Source organism: Nanorana parkeri, unplaced genomic scaffold, assembly GCF_000935625.1.
Source record: "Nanorana parkeri isolate BGI_ZX_2015 unplaced genomic scaffold, ASM93562v1 scaffold2119, whole genome shotgun sequence".
NCBI classification, from domain to species: Eukaryota; Metazoa; Chordata; class Amphibia; order Anura; family Dicroglossidae; genus Nanorana; species Nanorana parkeri.
This window is the reverse complement of record NW_017308387.1, coordinates 139780-160369: the sequence shown is the minus strand read 5'-3', so window position 1 is coordinate 160369 and position 20590 is coordinate 139780. Positions and strand designations below refer to the sequence as shown.

The 20590-nt window shown below is 42.3% G+C and overlaps 1 protein-coding gene across 1 annotated transcript in view; it reads left to right on the top strand.

Annotated features, from left to right (window-relative positions):
- The window catches only part of ESYT2 (extended synaptotagmin 2), a 118414-nt gene that overhangs the window by 45347 nt on the left and 52477 nt on the right, over positions 1-20590 (top strand). The window contains exons 2-6 of the mRNA XM_018572746.1: positions 11293-11334; positions 12848-12982; positions 14823-14899; positions 16847-16919; positions 17487-17576. Of these exons, the coding sequence (XP_018428248.1) occupies positions 11293-11334; positions 12848-12982; positions 14823-14899; positions 16847-16919; positions 17487-17576 (417 nt within the window). The remainder of the gene's footprint in view (positions 1-11292; positions 11335-12847; positions 12983-14822; positions 14900-16846; positions 16920-17486; positions 17577-20590) is intronic.

Genomic DNA, 20590 nt, shown 5'->3' with positions numbered 1-20590 from the left:
TCACCAGTTTCTGACGAATGGAAAGCCTCTGTACCGAGTGCTTTCCATTTGTGGTGCGTTGTTAGAACGCATCGCAGTGCTTGATTTTTTTTTCTTTCTTTTTAAAATAACATTCATTTAACTGTGGCAGCACATGGTAAAGCGTTGTGACGCATTGCTGTTGTTGTGATACGCTGTGTTGCCTGTATCATTTTATCACAACACACACACCAATACAGCGCCCAAACGATTTCACCATAAGTTGCTTATTTACAGTTTTGCGTTACTTCTTTTTTTACCATTTCGCAAAAAGGCGCAATTTGAAATTTACAACTATTTATTTGTTAACTCAGTACAGTTTTATCTTTTAGATTTAGTTGGAAAAGTATTTTTTTTTTTAATGCACTGATACTGATTTTAATGTGCTTTTATCGGTTTAATATTCATTTGACAAACATTATTTCAGCAAATATATAGTTTGGGGGGGTCTTTTACAAACGCTAGCAACGCAACAATAGAAAATCAAAACAATGGGAAAAATTGCAAAAATGGTGTGACCAGCTGAGGTTAGAAGCGTTCTGGAGGGCTCGGCAGCGAAAGGGTTATTTACAGACGGGTGAAGAGTTTGGAGAAGGCAGGAGAAGTGAACAATCTAGGACAACATAGCTGTACTGGAAAGTGAGCTGAATTGGAGAATTTTTCCTCATCGGCTATGTTGTCCTAGATTGTTCACTTCCCCTGCCTTCTCCAAACTCTTCACCCTTCTGTGAATAGCCCTGTTAATTATTAGTTGACATAAGATTTTTAGATACAACACAGAGCTTGGTTATGTAACTGCTTTCTTGAGAAGCTGATAGTTTAATCATCTCCAAAAAATTAAAGAACACAACAGTACACTGACTTGCTTTTGAACCAGGAAACATCAGATTCTGAGATTTCTTACTCTCGTTTTTATTTTATTAATGTTAACACTAAATTAATTCCCCCCTTTTTTATTTATGGCAGTGGCGACTGGCTATCTAAAAACCAACAACATGTATTGTGGCTGTTCAGAGACTGGTGACTGGTCACTGATTTGTACATTCTCACAGACTAGTAATTGTCTTTAGCAATGCCTGATGTGGGTGGACTTGGGTTATATCTAGAAAGTTGGATCCAAGCCCTCAAACGGCAATAACAAAGAGGTCCCTTATCTGTAATTTATTTTATATTTCTGAATAAATGTACTTAATAAAATACAACTAAAGGCTCCTGTATGACAGCCTAAAAACGTACCAAATCCAGTTACTATGTGATACACAAGCCTCATGACTGAGCCAAACCCTCCTTTATTTGTGTCTCGTGCTTCCCTTCCCAGACACTGCCGCTCATAGGTTCAGCAACAGAGGCAGTGCTGCCAATCAGAAAAAAACTGGGTGCGGCCAGGCGCTGATTGATAAGCTACAGGCTTGTGAATTGGCAGTGACATTCTTTATTCAACCTCAAATACTATGTAACTATGTAACTATGTAATGCTGATAGTCACACCCCTGCAACGTTTGTTATCTCATTGTAGTGTAAGCATGAGAGTGGCAACTCTGCTGTGAATTCAGGAGCAGTGCAGCATCATTGCCACACCATCGCAGGAAGCTGCATTAGTTATACGTCATTGGCGCTTTGCAGGGTGACTAAGAGAAAACTGAGATGCAGTTGCACTTATCATAAATTGTTGTTTTTTAAAAAAAATACTATTTATTCATTTTTCAATAAGCACATAAAATATACATACATCTCCTACCGAAGCAGGGGCACACACTTGATACATCAATTTATACATAACATTCCCACAACAGAACCCCCCCATAAGTTGTTGTTTTTTAATGGTAGGCTATGGTTCTTCTTTAATGACACATATATTATGAGGTACGTGAGGCAGTTCAGGACGGAATCCCACTTTTAGGCTAGGTTCACACCAAGGCGATTCAGATGCCGAGCTGTTTTTGGTCGAGCGACTGTTCATTGTAAACTGCGCGATCGTCGCACGTTTTTCAATGCATAGAGATGTTTATGGGACCCAAACCGCGCGACAACCGCCTGAGAATAGCTCCTGCACCTTTTTGCGTGACAAACCGCAAAGGTGTGAGCAGCCTCCATTGACTTCAATGCGAATCTGTGTTCGGCACGATATCGCTCGATTCAAACCGCGCCATAAATTGCCTAGGTGTGCACCGGCACCGGCCCTGAGGGTGACACCCCACCGCGCAGCAATCGTCCACGATTACGCGCGGATTGCTGTGCGCTCAGGAGTCGCCCAGGTGTGCCCCGATCGCGCTTTGGGTGGCATTATTTTCCAATGGAACCCTAGTCGTCCCGGGCAGATCGCGCAGTTCCCTGCCGCGATTCCGCCCGTGCTTCTGAACCTGAAATAGCCGCGCGTTGTGTATCGCAGAAAAAACTTGCCACACGGTGCGGTGTTGCCTAGGTGTGCACTGGCCCTCAAACATGCAGTTCTGTTTTACATAGTTACATATAGTTACATAGTATTGGGGGTTGAATAAAGACATACGTCCATCAAGTCCAACCCATATAGGTCCACGCATCATCTCATTCTTAGGGATACTGGTATCCCTGGATATTACGGTTCCACAAGAAAGTGTCCAAACGTTTCGAGAACAAATCTACACTCTTGGCTGAAATCACTGCCGATGGCAGTGAGTTCCAGACCTTAACCGCTCTTACTGTAAAGAACCCTCTTCGCCCATTGTGCTGGAATTTTTTCTCCACCAACTTTAGGTGGTGGCCTCTAGTCTTTGTCTTGTTTGTTGCAGAGCTTGTGATCATGGCACAGTAGCAGTGTAATACAATCTTAGTTCTATTGGTCTTGCAGAACACGGAGAATTCCTTTTAGAATATGAAGAGCTTTTGACATCAGCTAGGAATGCAGAGAAGCTATTTTTAATAATAAATCCAGATCACACAAATATGCATTGCCCAGCAAAGTTTATCTTTATAATTTTGCTCAAGCACTTAGTCTTCATGTTTCTGAACAGCTCCAAATCTCTCAGCTCGGCTTCCCTGAATTTCCTGTCCAATACAAGATCAAAAGGGACAATACAGTCTGCAGCAGCAGCCGCCAATCTACTACCTTGGAAAAGGAAGGAGAAGGGATTGCCTTGCTGTACCTGTGTGTTTGTAGAGACACGGCTTACTAGCACACACAAGGGTGGCTCCATAGGACGCTGCAAGGGAAAGGAGGCACCCGAAGGCTGGGTTTACACCTGGGCGTCTTTCAGCGCTGATCGAAGCGATGAAAAACGCTCAAGAAGTGAAATCCTATGAATCCCTATGGGCATGGTTCCCACCTGGGCGTATTTCAAACGCCCTACGCGCAAAAAAGTACTTGAGCTTCTTTTGCGCGCATAGGGGCCAATTTCAGCGCGTATCCATTGGTATTCCCGAGTGTGGCTCGGGGTTAACAAAGCGGTAACCCCGAGCCACACTCGGGAATACAGCGTAGGTCTTACCTCGTCCGCGATCCCCGCTGTGCCCAAGTTTAAAAGTAAAAAAAGATAGAGAAGAATAGGAAAAAAAAAATCATACTGACAGGGAGGTTAAAAAACGAGCGTAGAACGCGTGTTTCATTGGACTAAAAAAAGTGCTTAAAACGTGCTTAAAAAACGTGCATAAAACGCACCTATTAGGAAAGCCCAGGTGTGAACCCAGCCTAAAACAGGATATCAGGGCCAGTGCTCGGGGGACCAGCTAATTCTGCAGGAAAATAAAACTTTAAAGGCCCATTCATGGTTCCCTATGATTAACGCATGGTACTGCACAACACACCTACCCTTCATTAACAGTGCAGGAGGTGCATTACGTTTGGCACCGCAAACGCACCTCCTGCCCACAATGTGATCAGCCGTGCCACAGCACGCGGTACCACAATACAATGCATCCATTGTAAGTGATCTAATCAGCATTTGAAATAGCTTAAAAACATTGGACTTTAATATGACTTTAACTTCAGTTCAGCCTACGAAGTGACCATTCAGATGTGTTATTGATTATGGTGATAGACTACCCATTGTTCAGATGTGCACAGTATTCATTCTGCCCCCTCATCATCATACAACAGAACACAACAACATAAATGATCCTATTGTCAGCTCATTAATTATTACTATGGACAATATAGTGTTCTCCGTCTTCTGCTGACACGCCCAGAGGTTCTGACCACTGTCACTAAGTAAGATAAAGCTCAAAGATAGGTCACTGAGGATTAGCACCTTGTCATAAATAGAGCTTTGTCAAGGATTCCCTATCACTAAGCACTGATAAAACTTGGCTCACAGCTGGTCACTGCTGCCCATACAATAGCATCAGACTGTTCCTCATTTGAAAGGGATGTCTTTGTTTTGGAACCATATACCTTCGTCCCTCTTTTGCATTTAGTGTATGTAAAGAAAAAAAAAAAAAAGAACTACCGGTAGTTAAATCAAACACCATATGTTACACTAAACTTTTCATCTGACCACTGAATCATTACATTAAAACCCACTATAAATGAAAACTAGTATGGTGTAACCAATCGTTTTCATAGGTTAAAGGCATAGGCCCCCCCCTTTTGCAAATCAAAACTGGAGCAGACAGGATCTGGAACAGTTGCCCACAGCAATTAATCAGCTTGTTTGAATGAAAAATAGATTCTGATTGGTTGCCATGCCAAGCCCTTTTTAAAAATACATGTCCGTTTTTATAATCTGTGTTTTAGTGCATTAAGGCAATGCATGTTACATGCATTTTGTAGCATTGGCCAGCAAAACTTTGGAAGCAAATAGGCATTTTAATGGACAAATTGACACAATGACAACGCACCTGCCTAACGCTACAAATAAACGCACCTTTTTGCCCACGCATAGGTCTAAGTGGGCCCACGGAGTAGCTTTCTGCTTGACAATAAAAAAAGATATCTTCAACAACAATCTCTGTTCACAGCAGACACAGTGCATTCTGGCCCGATTCTGTCCAGAACACACTGCATCGCATTGCGGCCGGCTCACTATGTTGTGGGGCAGGAGGGGGCGTGGCGGTCCATTGAAGTGAATGGCACCGTAGCCACGCTCTCCAGGCCACGATGCGATCCGCCACACGGGAACACAAGGCACATCAATGCCTGCGGTCCGGTCCGAACAAAATAGTGCTTGTAGCGTTTTGTTCCAACCGGACCTCAGACATTGATGTGACTTGTGTGGCGGATCGCACACCCCCTCCTGCCCCACAACATAATGAGCCGGCTGCAATGCGATGCAGTGCGTTCCGGCCAGGATCGGGCCGGAACGCACTGTGTCTGGTGTGAACGAGGCCGTAGATATTCCTTCCTTCTGTGGTATTTGCAAAGCAGTTACATATATGAGCCCGCAATCCGTTGTCGGACAGCCTGGTATGCAAAGTGTGGGCTCAGCCTCATTTCTTTCTCCTAGGTTACCGCTATAGTATATACCGTATTCTGCGGCCTGTGTCTCTGCTCTGTTTACAATAATGTTGTGCTAGGAGACCTGGGCTGGTGTAACGTGCCAGACCAAAGTGTAGCAATACTATGACTCACGCTGAGGAAACTGGCTCTGCGGCCTGCCTGGGTGTGGCAGTTGGTTTTTAGATTCGTGATTCACCGTGTTGTGTCAGTGAGCAGTTTCATTGAACTCTACATCAGGCCTAATCTCACATGCAGAGTGACAAGCAGTGCGCAGCAGGCTGCTGGAGTTCAATTGTGTGTAAATAAACCGGCCTGGGTCATAGGTGTGCTTGTGCTATGATGGATTCTGGTGTCATATCAGAGTATTTTTGAAAAGGCGCGCTACGCATAGCTATAAAACTGATGTGAGCGTCGGCTGCAATGATTAGGACATGCAATGGTTAAAGTGAACAGCTAAATACAGCTGTAAACATGTATTATTATTACTGCTGTCACTGCCAAGGGATTTGCCATTCTTGTCAGCTGGTCTTATGATTTGAATCCCCCTTGCGCACCTCACAGTCAGAGAGGTGACACTTGTTTCCTGGTTCAGCCTTGACGCTTCCTATGTCACCTCTGGAGCTCCAGTCTTACCACCGGACAGTGAATTAGCTTTAATACTTATATGCAATGAGCAAGGGGCTGGCACAAAAAGTATTAAAGCAAAATATATTTTTATCTACCTGCTAGCAGATATTTTAAGTCTGTATACTGACTGTGACGCATGTGCAGTGTACAGTGGTGGCGCTCTACACAATGGAGTCAGGTGCTGAGTAGGGCTGCAGCTAATGATTATTTTCAGAATCAATTAGTTGGATGATTATTTTTTCGATTAATCGGATTAAAAAAATGAAATAAATACCATCCTTAATTTAAAAGAAAATACACAATTGCAGTGTTATAAAGTTTACTTCAGAATAAAACTCGTGCACTTTTTTTTGCAATTGCACTGCACTGGATCGCACAGCATTGCGGTACCATGCGTTCCAGTGCGGGCGATCACACTGTGGGTTTGGGGCACCATTGAAAGGAATGGCAATGCAACGCACCACCCGCAGCAGAATTCGTCAGGCTGAAATCGAAAATGACTTTTTTCCCACCTTTTTATAATTTGTTGGAATAACCGGAATAGCTTCAGCCAGGGAATGACAGCGGCACAGATGAAAGTTTAATGTAAATACAGCAGGTAGTGGGCTGGTGCAATAGCCAGCCTTCTATTGGCCATTTCAAATTGATCGTCTCAGTTCACATTACCATAATGTTGTGGTGTGCACTGAAAAACATTACTGCATGCAGCACGTTTTTCGGTGCAGCGGGGTAGAACTACATTGTACCATGCTGTGACTATAGAACTGAATGAAATGTTAATAAAGTTCAAAAAATAATAATATCAGTGAATGGGTGCATCTGCATTGCTTATATCACTGTGCACCAGCACCCATGCGTTTAGAGCACCTTTCTGGTGTGAATTCACCCTTAAACCCCATTTCCTCCTTGTTAACTTGGATAGCATTTCCCCTCCTCTTTTAGATTGTAAGCCCTCAGGGGCAGGGCCCTCCTTACCATCTTGTCTTGAATTGTATTGTGATTGTAATGTCTTCCTTATATTGTAAAGCGCTGCGCAAACTGTTGGCGCTATATAAATCCTGTATAATAATAAACATTTCTGTGGTAATGTAGAGGTGCAGTGATGATGTATATGTCTGCACATGTTCATGGCTTTTTTAACTTTTTTTGTGGAATTTCTAGTGTGCCTGAGTCCTAGCAATTGAAAATGTCCTCCACAGGAAACTCAGTCTGACATTAGGGTTGGGTTGTCTTGTACAGACTGTAAAGCAGCTGACCACTTCCCTAAGGGGTCATCATGACAAGATCACTGCACACCAGCCCTGCCTTTCCAGGTCACTCTGCACTTTTCAGGTTGGGGGGTTGACACTATGAATATTAATGAATAGGGAGAGAGAGAGCTCATGTTGGACAGGGAAGCTTGTGCACGAGGGAAGCATAGCATTGTGGGAAATGTAGTTGCCCATGTCCTACATTGTAGTTCCCACTGTGCACAGCAGTCTGTAATTTACACAGACTGTCTGCAGAGCCTAGAGTCAGCCATTTCAAAAGGAGCCATGAAGAGGACAGCTAACAAAATTATGTTTCTGTGCTCATATACAGCAGCAGCATATGTCTGCTTTATGTACACTCGGTGTACATTGCTGGCATGGTTTTAAAAAAAAATACTTCTGCAAAGGTGGAAATGGACTTTAAACGTTAAATAGTCTAATGCAATTCTGAATTTATTTTCACACAAAGATTTCCAAGATGCTGGAAAATCTCTGTGTCACTTATTTCTCCCAATCCATTGAAAAAGGAGAACAAATAACACACGCACACCATGCGTGTGTTATTTGTCGGTGGAGAAGCTCACGACGGGTGCTGGAGGTACGGCTGTTTATAAAGTACATCTCTTAGCACTCTCAGGCTTTGTTCATTCTTAGGATTGCTGTGTCATCAGCTTTTCTTATCTTTTATTCTATCTTTTTCTTATCTTTATATTATCTTTTTTTTATTTAAATAAACAAACACACAACAAAAGTGTAATGATTGTGCTATAGTACTGTTACATTTTCTGTTGTAATGAGCTGCCAGCAGTACAGAAAATATTAGCAGGAACAGGGAAATGTGCAACAGATCAAGTCACAGTGTTGATCCCGAACATAAACAATGCACTATGGAATATAATAAATAATTTAACAGGTAGCTGTGATACAAAAAAAGCAATGTGATACAGTGGGAAATGTCTGGATCCCAAATTAAAAATTGGTTACATTTTCAGTCTTCAATTAAAACACACACACACACACACACACACACACACACACACACACACACACACACACATTAAAAGAGAACTATGACCAAACCTTTTTTTGGTATTAGTACTCTTTTGAGTCACAAGAGTACATTTGCTAATGTCCCCCTGTGACCCAAATGTCAGCAAATAGCGAGCTGATGCCGTTATTTGCAGTCAGCGCAGAGCTGTCTGACAATATTGTTGTGATCCATTGCACTGCCTGATTGGCAGCTGACTCTGCCTCTCTAGAGCCAGAACCAGCTGTGACCATTCCCTTTCCTGTTTGTCTCTCCAGTCAGCGCTGGAGGAACGGAGAGGGGAGGGGGGAATCCCTGCGGGGTGTGGTGACTGGCGGTCACCACTCTCTGCAGGGAGAAGATCGTGAACGATCAGCGGTTTGTTATTGCTCAGTTCTTGATCTATAGAGCTGACGTGTGACAGTGTCGCACGTTGTTTTTGACAGCGCAGTGCACTCTAACACTTGTAGGTGAGGTGTTGCACTGTGCTGCAAGTGCGCTGAGAATGTGCATTGAAGTGCTGTTAAAAATGAATGGCACCCCATCACAGGAGCGAGCATGATCACAATGTAATGTGTGAAATGGCGCTAAACTGTAACTGTCCCTTTTGTAGCCTGTCGTGTTTCCAGCTCCCATGCCAGTCCTGTATTCACCTGTCCCCAATCCAGGAAGATATCCACCTGCAGGCCGCAGAGCCGCTCTTCAGAATCTTCTGAGCCGTGCGGGCACTAGTGATGGGCTCGAGCGTGTTCGCAGCTCCACGTGCCGAGCCCACCAGGAAGCTGACATCGCCGCAGCGCCAATCACAGGTACTGAGACATTTTCTCGTTCCGCAGCTGCAGAGATCGGGATATGTCTCAGTGCCTGTGATTGGCGCGGTGGCGCTGTCAGCTTCCTGGCAGGCTCGGCACGTGGAGCTGCGAACACGCCCGAGCCCATCACTAGCCTGCACATGCTCAGTGCACTCTATATTCAGTCTAATGGAGTACAAACTCTCCATAGGATTGAATAGAGAGCACTCGACCCAACTTTCTGAACCCCTTCTATAAAGCTGGCCAAACACTGCTGGGATTTTAACCTGTGGGTGGTCCTGTTGGTGATATCCCTCCAACACACTCGCTCAACAACATTTGATTTTTCAACCCAACTTAGTCAAAGGAACTAAACCTTGCCTACATGCAATCAAATGCAGGCGCTGTTCGGCTAATCAATATGAATACAGTAGTTGGCAGCGGGGATTTCTCTGCCCACTCTATTTAGCACAGATGGGGGAATCATTGGATTGCAAACACGAATTTCCCTCTCAATCTGTCTCTGTCATCTCACTTTCTGTTTCTCGTTCTCAATTGTTTCAATTTCTTTTATCTTTTCTTCTTAATATTCCCTTCACTCATACTCTCCCCATGCAATTAATTTTATTAACACGATGTTCCCTTTATTTGTGGATTAAGGATAGTTTTAATTTGTAGTTCTCAGGTTTATTACAAGCTGTAAAGCAGACATTTGTGGCACATTCATTAGAGGATTACAGAACGCACTGCAAATGATAAACGTTTATTATCCTTGGACCAATTTGTCATGTAATGTCAGGAAAGCCGATCACTAAAGTGACATCTTGAGAACAGGTATAAGGCAAGTGCCCCAGTCTGCCCTGTGGTTCCTCCAGGTACATGTAGCTGACGTGTCCCATCACCATGCCACCAACCGGCACATCTGCTGCTGCTTGTCCTCCTATATGACTGTATAGGCAGTGATGTATTTTGGTTTTGTGCTGCCCTAGACAAGACTAAACTCGGGCACCCCCTCAATCTCAGGAGAGCTGTGCATGGTCTCAGGTGGGCTGTATGGGATTTCAGGAGAGCTGTGTGGGGTCTATGGTGGGCTGTGCAGGGTCTCAGAAGGGCTGTGCATAGTCCCTTTCCCTGCATGCATGTGCTGCTCTTCTTACCTGCAGCCCAAAGTGCCATCAATGCCAACAGGATGCCACCCACTGCTTCTCCACCACCTCCTGTACAAAGCCAGCCAGACCGCATCTCACTGGGCCCTCCCCTCTGCCGGGCAGCTCTCTAATTAGGCAGCCGCTCTTAGGGCCTTGCGGCGGCGTAGTTTGCTTCATTAGGCAGCTGCCACAGCCTGATTCTGTGACGCCCAGCCTCTGGCCACAGGGCCAAAGGCAAGTCCGGCCCTGTCCACCTTATTGGTTTGGGGCAGCGTTTTCTGCCCCCCTGCTGGAAAGTGCTGCCCTACGAAAATGCCTAGTTTGCCTTGCGGTAGATACACCGCTGTGTATCGGTGCTCCGTCCTGCATGATGAGCACTAGCCGAGGAAGATGTAACACATTCTAGGCATAGGGGCGGCACTTCTGAAAGTGGGTAGGCACCCATTGACTTTGTGCCAGGGAAGGCAAGTTTATTTGTGGGTTTACCATTTTGTTAACTGCTTTTATCCTTTAAAGTGGAGTACCAGCAAAGCATTTGTATACTGAGTTGAAATAAATATATGTGAACCTTTACCTACCTAAAGATTTGTAATTCTGCTTTGCATTTTCTCCAGGAAGACATTTTGTACAGCTATACTTTAACTTTCCTTTCCCAGCGTAAACCCCAAAGGTCTATACTCTCCTATCTTTGCTGCTGCCAGAACCCTGCTGGGGGCTTCACAGCCACCACTGCAAATTCTACTAGTCTGGCTTTAACCCTTTTACTGCCATGGACATAAGGGTTTTGTTGGAACAGCACTGTTTGCAGCAGGCTGGCCGATTAAAGCAGAACTCCGGAGAAAAATATTATTAATAAAACTTGCAGTGGGGCCCGGAGCTACCCCCCCCCCCTCCCCCACTGTAAGGGTTAGCTCCTTGTTAGGTGGAGTAGAGCAGAAAGAAAATCACACCTCTGTATCTGTATATTATGAGTGTGTGTTTGTTTTGACATTCCTGTAACTTCTTTTCTTGTCTTTTACAGGTCCATTTCCCAGATATAGAAAGGGCAGAATGGCTAAACAAGGTACGGCGTCTCCACTTGTAACCGTCTCCCTCACATATCAAGCACTGTACACAAAACACTGTTTGAAACATGAAAACCAGTTTAGTGACATCTAATATTACTTTAGGAAAACACTGCAATGATAACTCAATATACTATCCTTTCTTTTTTTAAACTACATTGTTGACTTTTTCCTCATACGTCTTCTGTCGGGTTTCCTGTGGCGTATGATGATGCAAATATGTATCTGTGTACTTTGCCCCAGAAATAAGATCATCTCTGCTTTATAAGCAGAGTGGCCCCAGTATTGATGTGCCTCACATGTCAGTTGGTCCTCAATAGGGATAAGGCTTGGGTTCTTCTCAACCTTGGGTAAGAGATTGATCTCCAGGATCCCATTCAGGCTAATTCTGAACTACTGACCGTTAAGTTCACTTCAGAAGTTGGGAACAACCAAGAATGCACTGCTTATCCTTTGCCCCTGGTCAACTTAATCGCAAATAAGACAAACCGAGCCCCTTCACTATAAAAGCAGCCATATTGTCAGTATGACTTCACTCTGTTAGGGAGAGCAGACAATTTTGTGTAGTGAGAGATACTGTGCTATACACTGGATTGCAGTGGTGGACTACAAATCCTTTGGTACCCTAAACAAGTACCAAATCCAGTTGGGATCCATGTGATGTACAAGCGTTCTAAAGTAAACAAACAATTTATTTTCCTTCCCTGACTGAGCCCAATCTATTAATTTGTGTATTACATGCCCCCCTCCCAGACACTGCAACTCAAAGTATGTGGGTTTCAGCAACAGAGTCAGTGCTGTCAGTCCAGAAAAAAGCAGGCAGGACTAGGTAGGTTTGACTAGGTGCTGTTCGACAAGCTACAGGTTTATGAATTAGCAGTGACAGTGTTAATAGCCATGCCGCTCTGTAATATTTTTTCATCTGGATATAGTGCAAGCAGGCACAGCCTACACAAGAGTGACAGCTCTGCTCTCAATTCAGAAGCAGTGCAGCATTGTTGCCCACACACACCGCCTCCCCCCATCACTGAAAGGTGGACTTCTTAGATCTTAACTTAGCTTTGCAGTTTATATTTAATTGAACTGAAAATGTGTAGTTATTGAAAAGGTATAATGGAGATGGCACAAGGAAATAAGAGAGAGTTCCCATATTGTAGCTTTACATTTTCTGCGTATTAGAAAGTAGCCCTTTGTTGGTGCTGGTAGTGCAGTCTTGGAGCTGGGAGTTGGAAATTAATAGATGTCCTGCAGTTGTTGTGAGACTCTGTACTTGAAATACTACCTCCTTTCATTGTACCAATTTTAAGGGCTCTAGTGAACCTGTATTGTTCCAAAACACAGCAGCCATTTTGAATAGGTTGTCGATCAAAAGCCAGTTACTAAAATCTCATCTCATCACACCTTTGGGTTCTAAATTCTAGATCCTAATGTCATTTACTAGCATTTGATATAAATATATGTCGTTTTAGCTGGTGTTTTCTAAGAACATATTTTTTCTTCTCTTTTTTTCAGACAGTCAAACACATGTGGCCCTATATCTGCCAGTTCATAGACAAGCTATTCAGAGAGACCATAGAGCCGGCAGTCAGAGGTGCAAATGCCCATTTGAGCACCTTTAGTTTTACGAAGATTGATATGGGCACTCAGGTAAGTGTCTGGAGGACGTCGTGTTCTGTGACTTATGTGTAAATGGCCATAAATGATTGCTACTTCTCATATGTGGGACCTATCACTTTTTACAGTATAATAATCAATATTTTGGGCTAGACAAGTAAACAGCTTATCAGTTTCCTATTAAATGACTAGCACAAAGCTCTTCTAGTGTTGCTATTTAAAGAGCTGTATACTTCCAGGCTGCTGCCTTCTGTAGTTGGAGATCTGCATCATTTGCTTGGCAGTGATATGAGACATTTCATTGATTTACACTGTACAACAAGGTACTTTCAGCACTCGGTGTCCTGCATCAGGCACAAAAACATTCATCTAAATATATTTCCCACAGTGTGTGTGTGTTGGTTAAACTGCTTGATATATACTGTTGCTTTGCTGGAATGTTATCCTAACTTTTCTTCAGTTTCATTACTATTTCCTTGCAAAAAAAAATAAAATACATTAAATGTGATAACATAAATATTTTCCTCAAATGGCACAAATGATTGAGATCCCCTATGTGTGCACCAAATACCTTAGCATACCCAGATACCACCTTGTAAACAAAACTGTGACCTCGTTAGTGTGTTGCATATAGCCTGTGCAGAGAGCAGACCTGTAGGAGGGACCAGCAGGTATTCCCACTACAGGCTGCCTGCAGAAAACTACAGGAGGAGCAGAGACAAGACCAGTTACCCTGCACAGATGCTGGAATACTGCATAGATCTAGAAGGAATATACATAGGACTCCAAGACTGAAGTTAGAATGCACATGGTTTTTGCATTTAGGCAATTTTTCTACAGCCAAGATTTCAGTTTTAAAGGATAACTCCTATCAATGGTGATCCGCTGCCGCGAGGTACCCTGTGCACCCCTTATTCTCCAGTACATAATCTTGTCAGTGCATTTCTCTGTTGAATGCACCTAAGAATGTATTCTACATTGGCAGCTCTTAGTAAAGGCAGCTCCTCATCTTCCTTCCATTTTAAGACACCTGCTTTTATCCCTGGTGTTATAAGCAGGACCTATGGCAGATCCTATTGAGTTAAAATTAACCTTTTTCCCAATAGCAGTATGGAAGTATGGATAACCGTCACTGTGAAGGGTAAACATCCAGGATTTATCAATCTTAACCTCACGCCATCACTTATTATGTCACTGACTTGGGACAAGTATACAGGTTAGATGACTTCATTCTTCACTGGCTATTTGCTTATTTTGGGTCAATGACTCACAAATCATTTAAGCAAGAACTTCCATTTAGTGTCCTTTTCAGAGAATTGTTTTCCTGTGCCTAGCAGGTTAGGGACCCAGATACAGCCCCCCCCCCCCCCCCCCCATAGAACTTTCTCTGTACTGTATATACCTTATTGTGGTTCGGATGGGCTCCCTTGTCCTTTATGGTCCCTGAGATAGCACAAGAAATACCTTACCGCCAACATCATTAGACAATGTGTTGAGAAAGTGTATTTGCCTAATGTATCTTCATTTGTTGCAGAGTCTCTATTCATCTCTCTATATAACAGAATATACTTGGTACAGGGGTTACTTAGCAATGGAAGGATGCAAAGAAGTCCAGTTTTGCTGAAATGCATTACAGACCTGGAGGAGTGTGTTCCAATACTCCATCAAATTTGGTGGAATGTAGACCATCCTCCATGCACTATTTCACTTCAGAGTATCTCTTATGTGTCCCCGTCCCTCCCTCCTAATTAAACTCTGCAACAAAATCTGATAACTAGATCACCATGAAACATGGATTCAATATATGCAATTATGATTTATAGCAAATACTTAATTCCCTACATTTTTTGTTTTCTCTTCTCTCTTATTTCAGCCATTAAGAGTGAATGGAGTTAAAGTGTATACAGAAAATGTGGACAAGAGACAGATCATTTTGGATCTTAAGATAAGGTAAGCATTCCTAAAGTCTGGATATTGTTCTCATTTGTCTGAATACAAATCTTGGTATGTCAGGTATTGGGGAATGACAGGGTTTTTCTTTGCTGGGGTTATTTGATTGTCGGGCTGAGAATCAAAACTGAAATCACGACTAGCCATATAAATCTCTATACAGTACAGTGTCTAGCCCAGATGGTAATAGTCTTGTAATTATTTCTTTTTCTTAAATGGCAGCATTTATAGACAAATTCTGTCTGCATTGCTTAATGCGATAATAGAAGAAATGGCACACAGGAAATATTTTTTGTTTCTGAATACGTCAGAATATGTCGCTTGACCAAGTTATAATGAGATAAAATGCCACAACAGTCTGCTTCTGTTGAATTAAATATAACATTAGAGCCTGCCGGCTTTACTGCTTTGTCATTTTCACATTCATAATGATTATTGTTTACAGTCCATTTGTACAAAAAAAAAAAAGTGATGCTAAACTCAGGAGATAAATCCTAAAAATGCATTCAAGTACCTTAACTATTAAAAAAATGTACAGTGGTACCTCGGTTCATGAGCACTTCAGTTTGCGAACACTTCAGTTTGCGAACACTTCAGTTTGCGAACACTTCAGTTTGCGAACACTTCAGTTTGCGAACAGGAAGTTCGGCAAAATTTTTCTTCTGTTCACGAACTCCGCATCGGGTGACGAACACAACCGCAGCCATCTTCTCTGCTCCGAACACATGGTCATGGCTTCCTCTAGTCGAGATCACGGTCGGATCACAGTTTGATTCTTTTTGCGACCAGAATCGTGGAACGAATTAAGTTCCTGAACCAGAGGTACCACTGTATCGGCTGTAGATCCTCCCATTATGGATTCAAATAGTTTATAATTTGTATTGAAGTTATAGTCTATCACAGGAGCGAGTTTGGAGCGGTGGCTACTTTACAACACACACAGGGACAATGGGGAACAAAAGTAGCCACCCTCCAGAAGGAAGGACAGTGTCAGCATGAATTCAGAGATGATTTGAGGATCTACAGCCGAGTGATACACAAATAAGATACATTTTTGTTAATAGTTAAGGAATTTGAATGCAGTTTTAAGCTTTAACTTCTGAGTTTAGTCACTTTAACAGTCTTGGGATAAATAAATGACATTCTCCATTGCTGGGTACATGACCAAAACCCTACAAATTTGGGCATATGATCCCTGCTGTTATGTATGAATTTTATCACACGACTGGAAGACCAGCAAGCTTTAGAAAAGTATGCATCTATCTCTTGAATGTCAAAAATGTTCCTTATTTGTTCAAGTGGAATGAACAGCTTAGAGAACAAGCATCCCATTTCACTGTACAGCTCTGTGTCACTTTAATTTACGGCTCCCTCGCCTGCCTCAAAGTTCTAGAGTTCTAGGCATAATTAACAACTATCCATTAGAACCAAAACCCTGTTTTGTGGACTACTATGGACCAATACACAAATATTTGTTCATTGTCTATATACCTCCTAGGAATTTTTTTTTCCTGTAAAACATCCAGCTTGGCCCAATGGAAGTATACATATGTTATGCTAGGTCAGCCCACAGGGATACTATAAAGCACTGTATAGTCCTGTATGGCCCTGAGCTCAGCCTCACTTCTAAACACTCTTCTTGACTTCTTGACACAGCTGCAATTCAGAGAGTGCCTAGTACCTCTATTAATTAATGCAAGGTGATCTTGGATTGAACGAGGGTGGATTGTGATGTCACGAGCAGTCATAACAGAACTGGAATAACTAGAGAAAATTAAAAAGTTACACAATTCAGAATCTGAGGATCTTTTTTTCAAGCAGAAGTCAAATGTATCCCCAACATACTGTTACCATTCTTCAGTCTCGTAGCTAATTGATGTTGCATGTGTGCAATTATGTTACGCTAAAATCAACAGAGCTAGCATGAATTGGTTCTTTGTTTCTCAGTTTTGTAGGAAACACGGAGATTGATTTGGAAATAAAGAGATATTTCTGCAGAGCTGGAGTAAAGAGTATTCAGGTAAATATTCATTAAGATATAAGGCTTTCTTAGCTGGAGCTGTGTTTAATTTAAAGAGTGGATATTTGAAAGAGTTGCAGGGAAGTATAATTGTGTTTAATTGAGAAACATACTTATTTGTAAGGACACTCCTGCATAGCTTGCCTATAGGGTGAGTTCACCCAAAACTGATATTTCAAGAAAGCTTCGGCACCAGAGGACTGAATTACCCACTGGCTCCTAATAAACCCAGAGTCACTGGCTTTGCCCCCCACTATGATACCTCACTCCTTCTGCTGCAGCATTCTGTCTCCAGGTTCTCCCATATATAAAATGAGTAAACAGTCCAACATATGGAAAGCTAGAGCTATCCATACACTGGTCGAATTGTTGTCTGATTTGTCGGTACCACTCCATTTCGGCCTTGTAGAGTTTAGTTTTCTTTTTTCCTTTTGATAAACTGTAATGAAATGTTTTCTCATTAGATCTCAGCAGCCTTTTTATAGTACATAGCACTTGTATTTGTTTAGACATGTTTAAGCTGGAAAGCCCAAATAGTTCTCCATAACGGTATTCACTCATTTTCAGCTTCATGGTACAATGAGAGTCATTTTGGAGCCGTTGATTGGAGACATCCCAATAATCGGAGCGTTGTCCATATTTTTCCTGAAGAAACCGGTGAGTCAGAAGTGGAATGTATTACATTACTATGCAGCTATTCGCTTCTGTTCCATAAAGGTTCCTGTAAAGTAGACAGGAGATCACGCATCACCGCACCTCCTCCTAGTGGTAGCTGGTCTGCACTCATATATTCTCCTCTGTTAGATGCTGATGTCTTCACTCCAGTCTAAAAACTGTTCACTTGATTTTACTATGGGAAGTAAGCAGATGAATTAAACAATTATTGCCATTTCTAATTCACTGAATGCCAACTCTAATTCACAGTCAATATGCAGCTTTGTGTGTTTTTCTTTTATACCTTGTTTTAAATATATGTTTGCTTACCTTTTTCATAATTGCATTTCGACAAAGAGCGAGCAAATATTTCTCACCGTGGCAAATTGACATGCTGGCTTTGTCTAAAGCTGACATTTAGGCAATTAATGTAGGGAACAAGCATTTTTCCTATGGGAAACTTTATAGCTCCTAAAAAAAGGTATGTTTCCTTAAAATATACACCGTTAAAAGAGCATGCCTGCTCCAAGATATTGTTCTCAGCCAAGCGTAAATATGGTGCATCAGTCCTTACCATTCTTTTGCCAGATCCGATGATTTGGGAACCCTCTTTGCTTACATGTTTGTAATACACGAGACATGTTCCTAAACACACCCACCAACTGGTATCTCGAGGCTAAACTGACGGGTTCCCTAGGGCCCCTGGATGTCCTTTGACCCTTGCTCTACTGCGCTCATTCAAGGTTCACACCTCCACTTTCCACCACAAGTGTTCCTCTTGTTGCACCCACGCATACCCCTTATGGATCGAATTGGTCTTCTCCCCACAATACCGACCCTCATGGCTATAGGGTCTGCTACTAGTTGTTTATATTACACATATATGATGCGCAATATTCCAGCAGATTGTATCCATACTGCAAGATTCTAGTTATTCAGTTATTGTTTATGGATGTATTTGATGGACATGTCTGGTTTTCAGTCTGCGTACTGAGATACAGTCTCTGTGGCTTAGCAAAGCCTGCTTGTTGTGTAATGTTTTCTTTGTGAATATTCTCAATAAAAAATTTGACATGCTAAAAAAAAAAACACACCCACCATAGGATTCTCGCTGGTTCTCACAAAAGCCCTAATGTGAAAATGTGTCGGTAATAACAAGCTTCTCACAGACACCAATCACATTCAAATGTACCTTTGAAGTCTGGGCCAGATTTCTGATACAAGGTAAATACAGTTTAGAATTTAGGAAGAAGACCCAAACATTTCATCTATAATGGCACAGAGCAGTGTCATCAGCTCTCAATTCTGCAGGGATTCTTTGGAGCCAGGACCAGAAAAATATCTAGCTAACGAGGGGATTGGGCAACATACATTCCCCAACCTCCTCTGCAGTGACTGAACCTGGAAGCACTCATCTCTGAGCACTTCATGGTTTGGAGCTGTCAAATCTTGACCGCTAGCAGTCAGGAAAAGAGCTGATTGGGGTCTCTGTCCAGGATCTACTTAGGCAGAGTGCAGCTGAGACCAGAGACATAAGGGTTCTTATAGATACATAGAAGGGCAGACAAAGACTATGTGGTCCGTCAAGTGTGTCCCCTTTTAATTGTTTTACCTTTTATTCTGAGCATAGATCCATGTTTGTCACTTTTTGTTAACTGACTCACTGCCTCTGATGGAGGTCTGTTTTTAAGCACTGCTTTTAACAATTTTTTTAGTAAAATAATACTTTTCTAAGGTTATTATACCCCTTATATCTCCATAAAGATTACTTGTCACCTGTACAGTGCTCTCACATAGGGGTTTGTAAGCAGTTTGAAGAATTAAAGTGTATGTCTAGACAAAATAGAAAACAAATATTCAGTATGACTTCCCCTTTCTCATCTCTATAACATGAGGAAAGATGTTCTGTAGTCCAGCAGGGAGAACTGGACAGTACTGACAACAATACTTTTTTAGTGCAGCAGAGGCACTGTGTTGTCAGTTCAGACAGGAAGTTGAAAGCTCACTGAATTTTTGACATGTCAACAGTTATTTTCTTGCACTGGGCCAACCAATCGGAAGCCGATTAATCGATGATTGAAAAAGTTGACAACTTTTTCAATCATCGATTATGATCGATTATGTCAATTAGTTGTTGCAGCCCTACTTGTAGCAGAGATGTACTGAATGTTTTTTTTATTTATTTATTTTGTCTGGACATGCATTTTCAAATTCCTTTTATTGGTAAAAGTTACATTAAATTTTCACATATATGTGGTGCCTGGAAAGCGTGTTAGGCCATGAATTTTAAACAGGATTAAAATATAAAGCTTGTCCTTGCTTGCGCACGGCAGTGGAATCCTCTGGCTTCTTTGATGGGTTGGGATTTTTGTCCTTCTCATATTTTCCAGAGCAGAATAATTGGCAGACGTCCTCCTTGCTGTCCCCGGAGTGTTTGCAGGACCTCTCCAGCCATTTAAGGCAATGTTGACTAATTTAATAATAATGTACATTCTTATCAAATGCGTCTGAGTGAACCCAGTGACTTGGTGTTTAGAAGTATCGTTGTGACCGTTAAGAGTTACTTGGCATCTGGTTGCATTGTGTAGCGTTGCACTTTGAGAGTGGAGAGATATTAGTCACTTGTGTAGATTAAAAGCTTAATTTCTCAGGAAAGGAGCATGGCTTTGTATGGAGATGTGGTTGAGCTCTCTAGAAGAGGGGGGTTACAGGCAGCTAATTCAAAGGATTTGAGTAACAGTGAAAATCTGTGTACTTCTTACAGAAGTTCTCTTTCTCTATCTCTCTCTTTTTTTCTCTCAATTTACTCAGTGCTTTACAATACTACTGCACATTCACATCAGTCCCTGCCCTCAAGGAGCTTACAATCTAAGGTCTCTATTTCACATACATACGCACACACTAGGGCTGATTAAGACAGAAGTCAATTAACCTTCCAGCATGTCTTTGGAATGTAGGAGTACCCAGTACCCAGAAGTAAAGCTGGCCATACACATTACAATTATCTGCAGATTTTC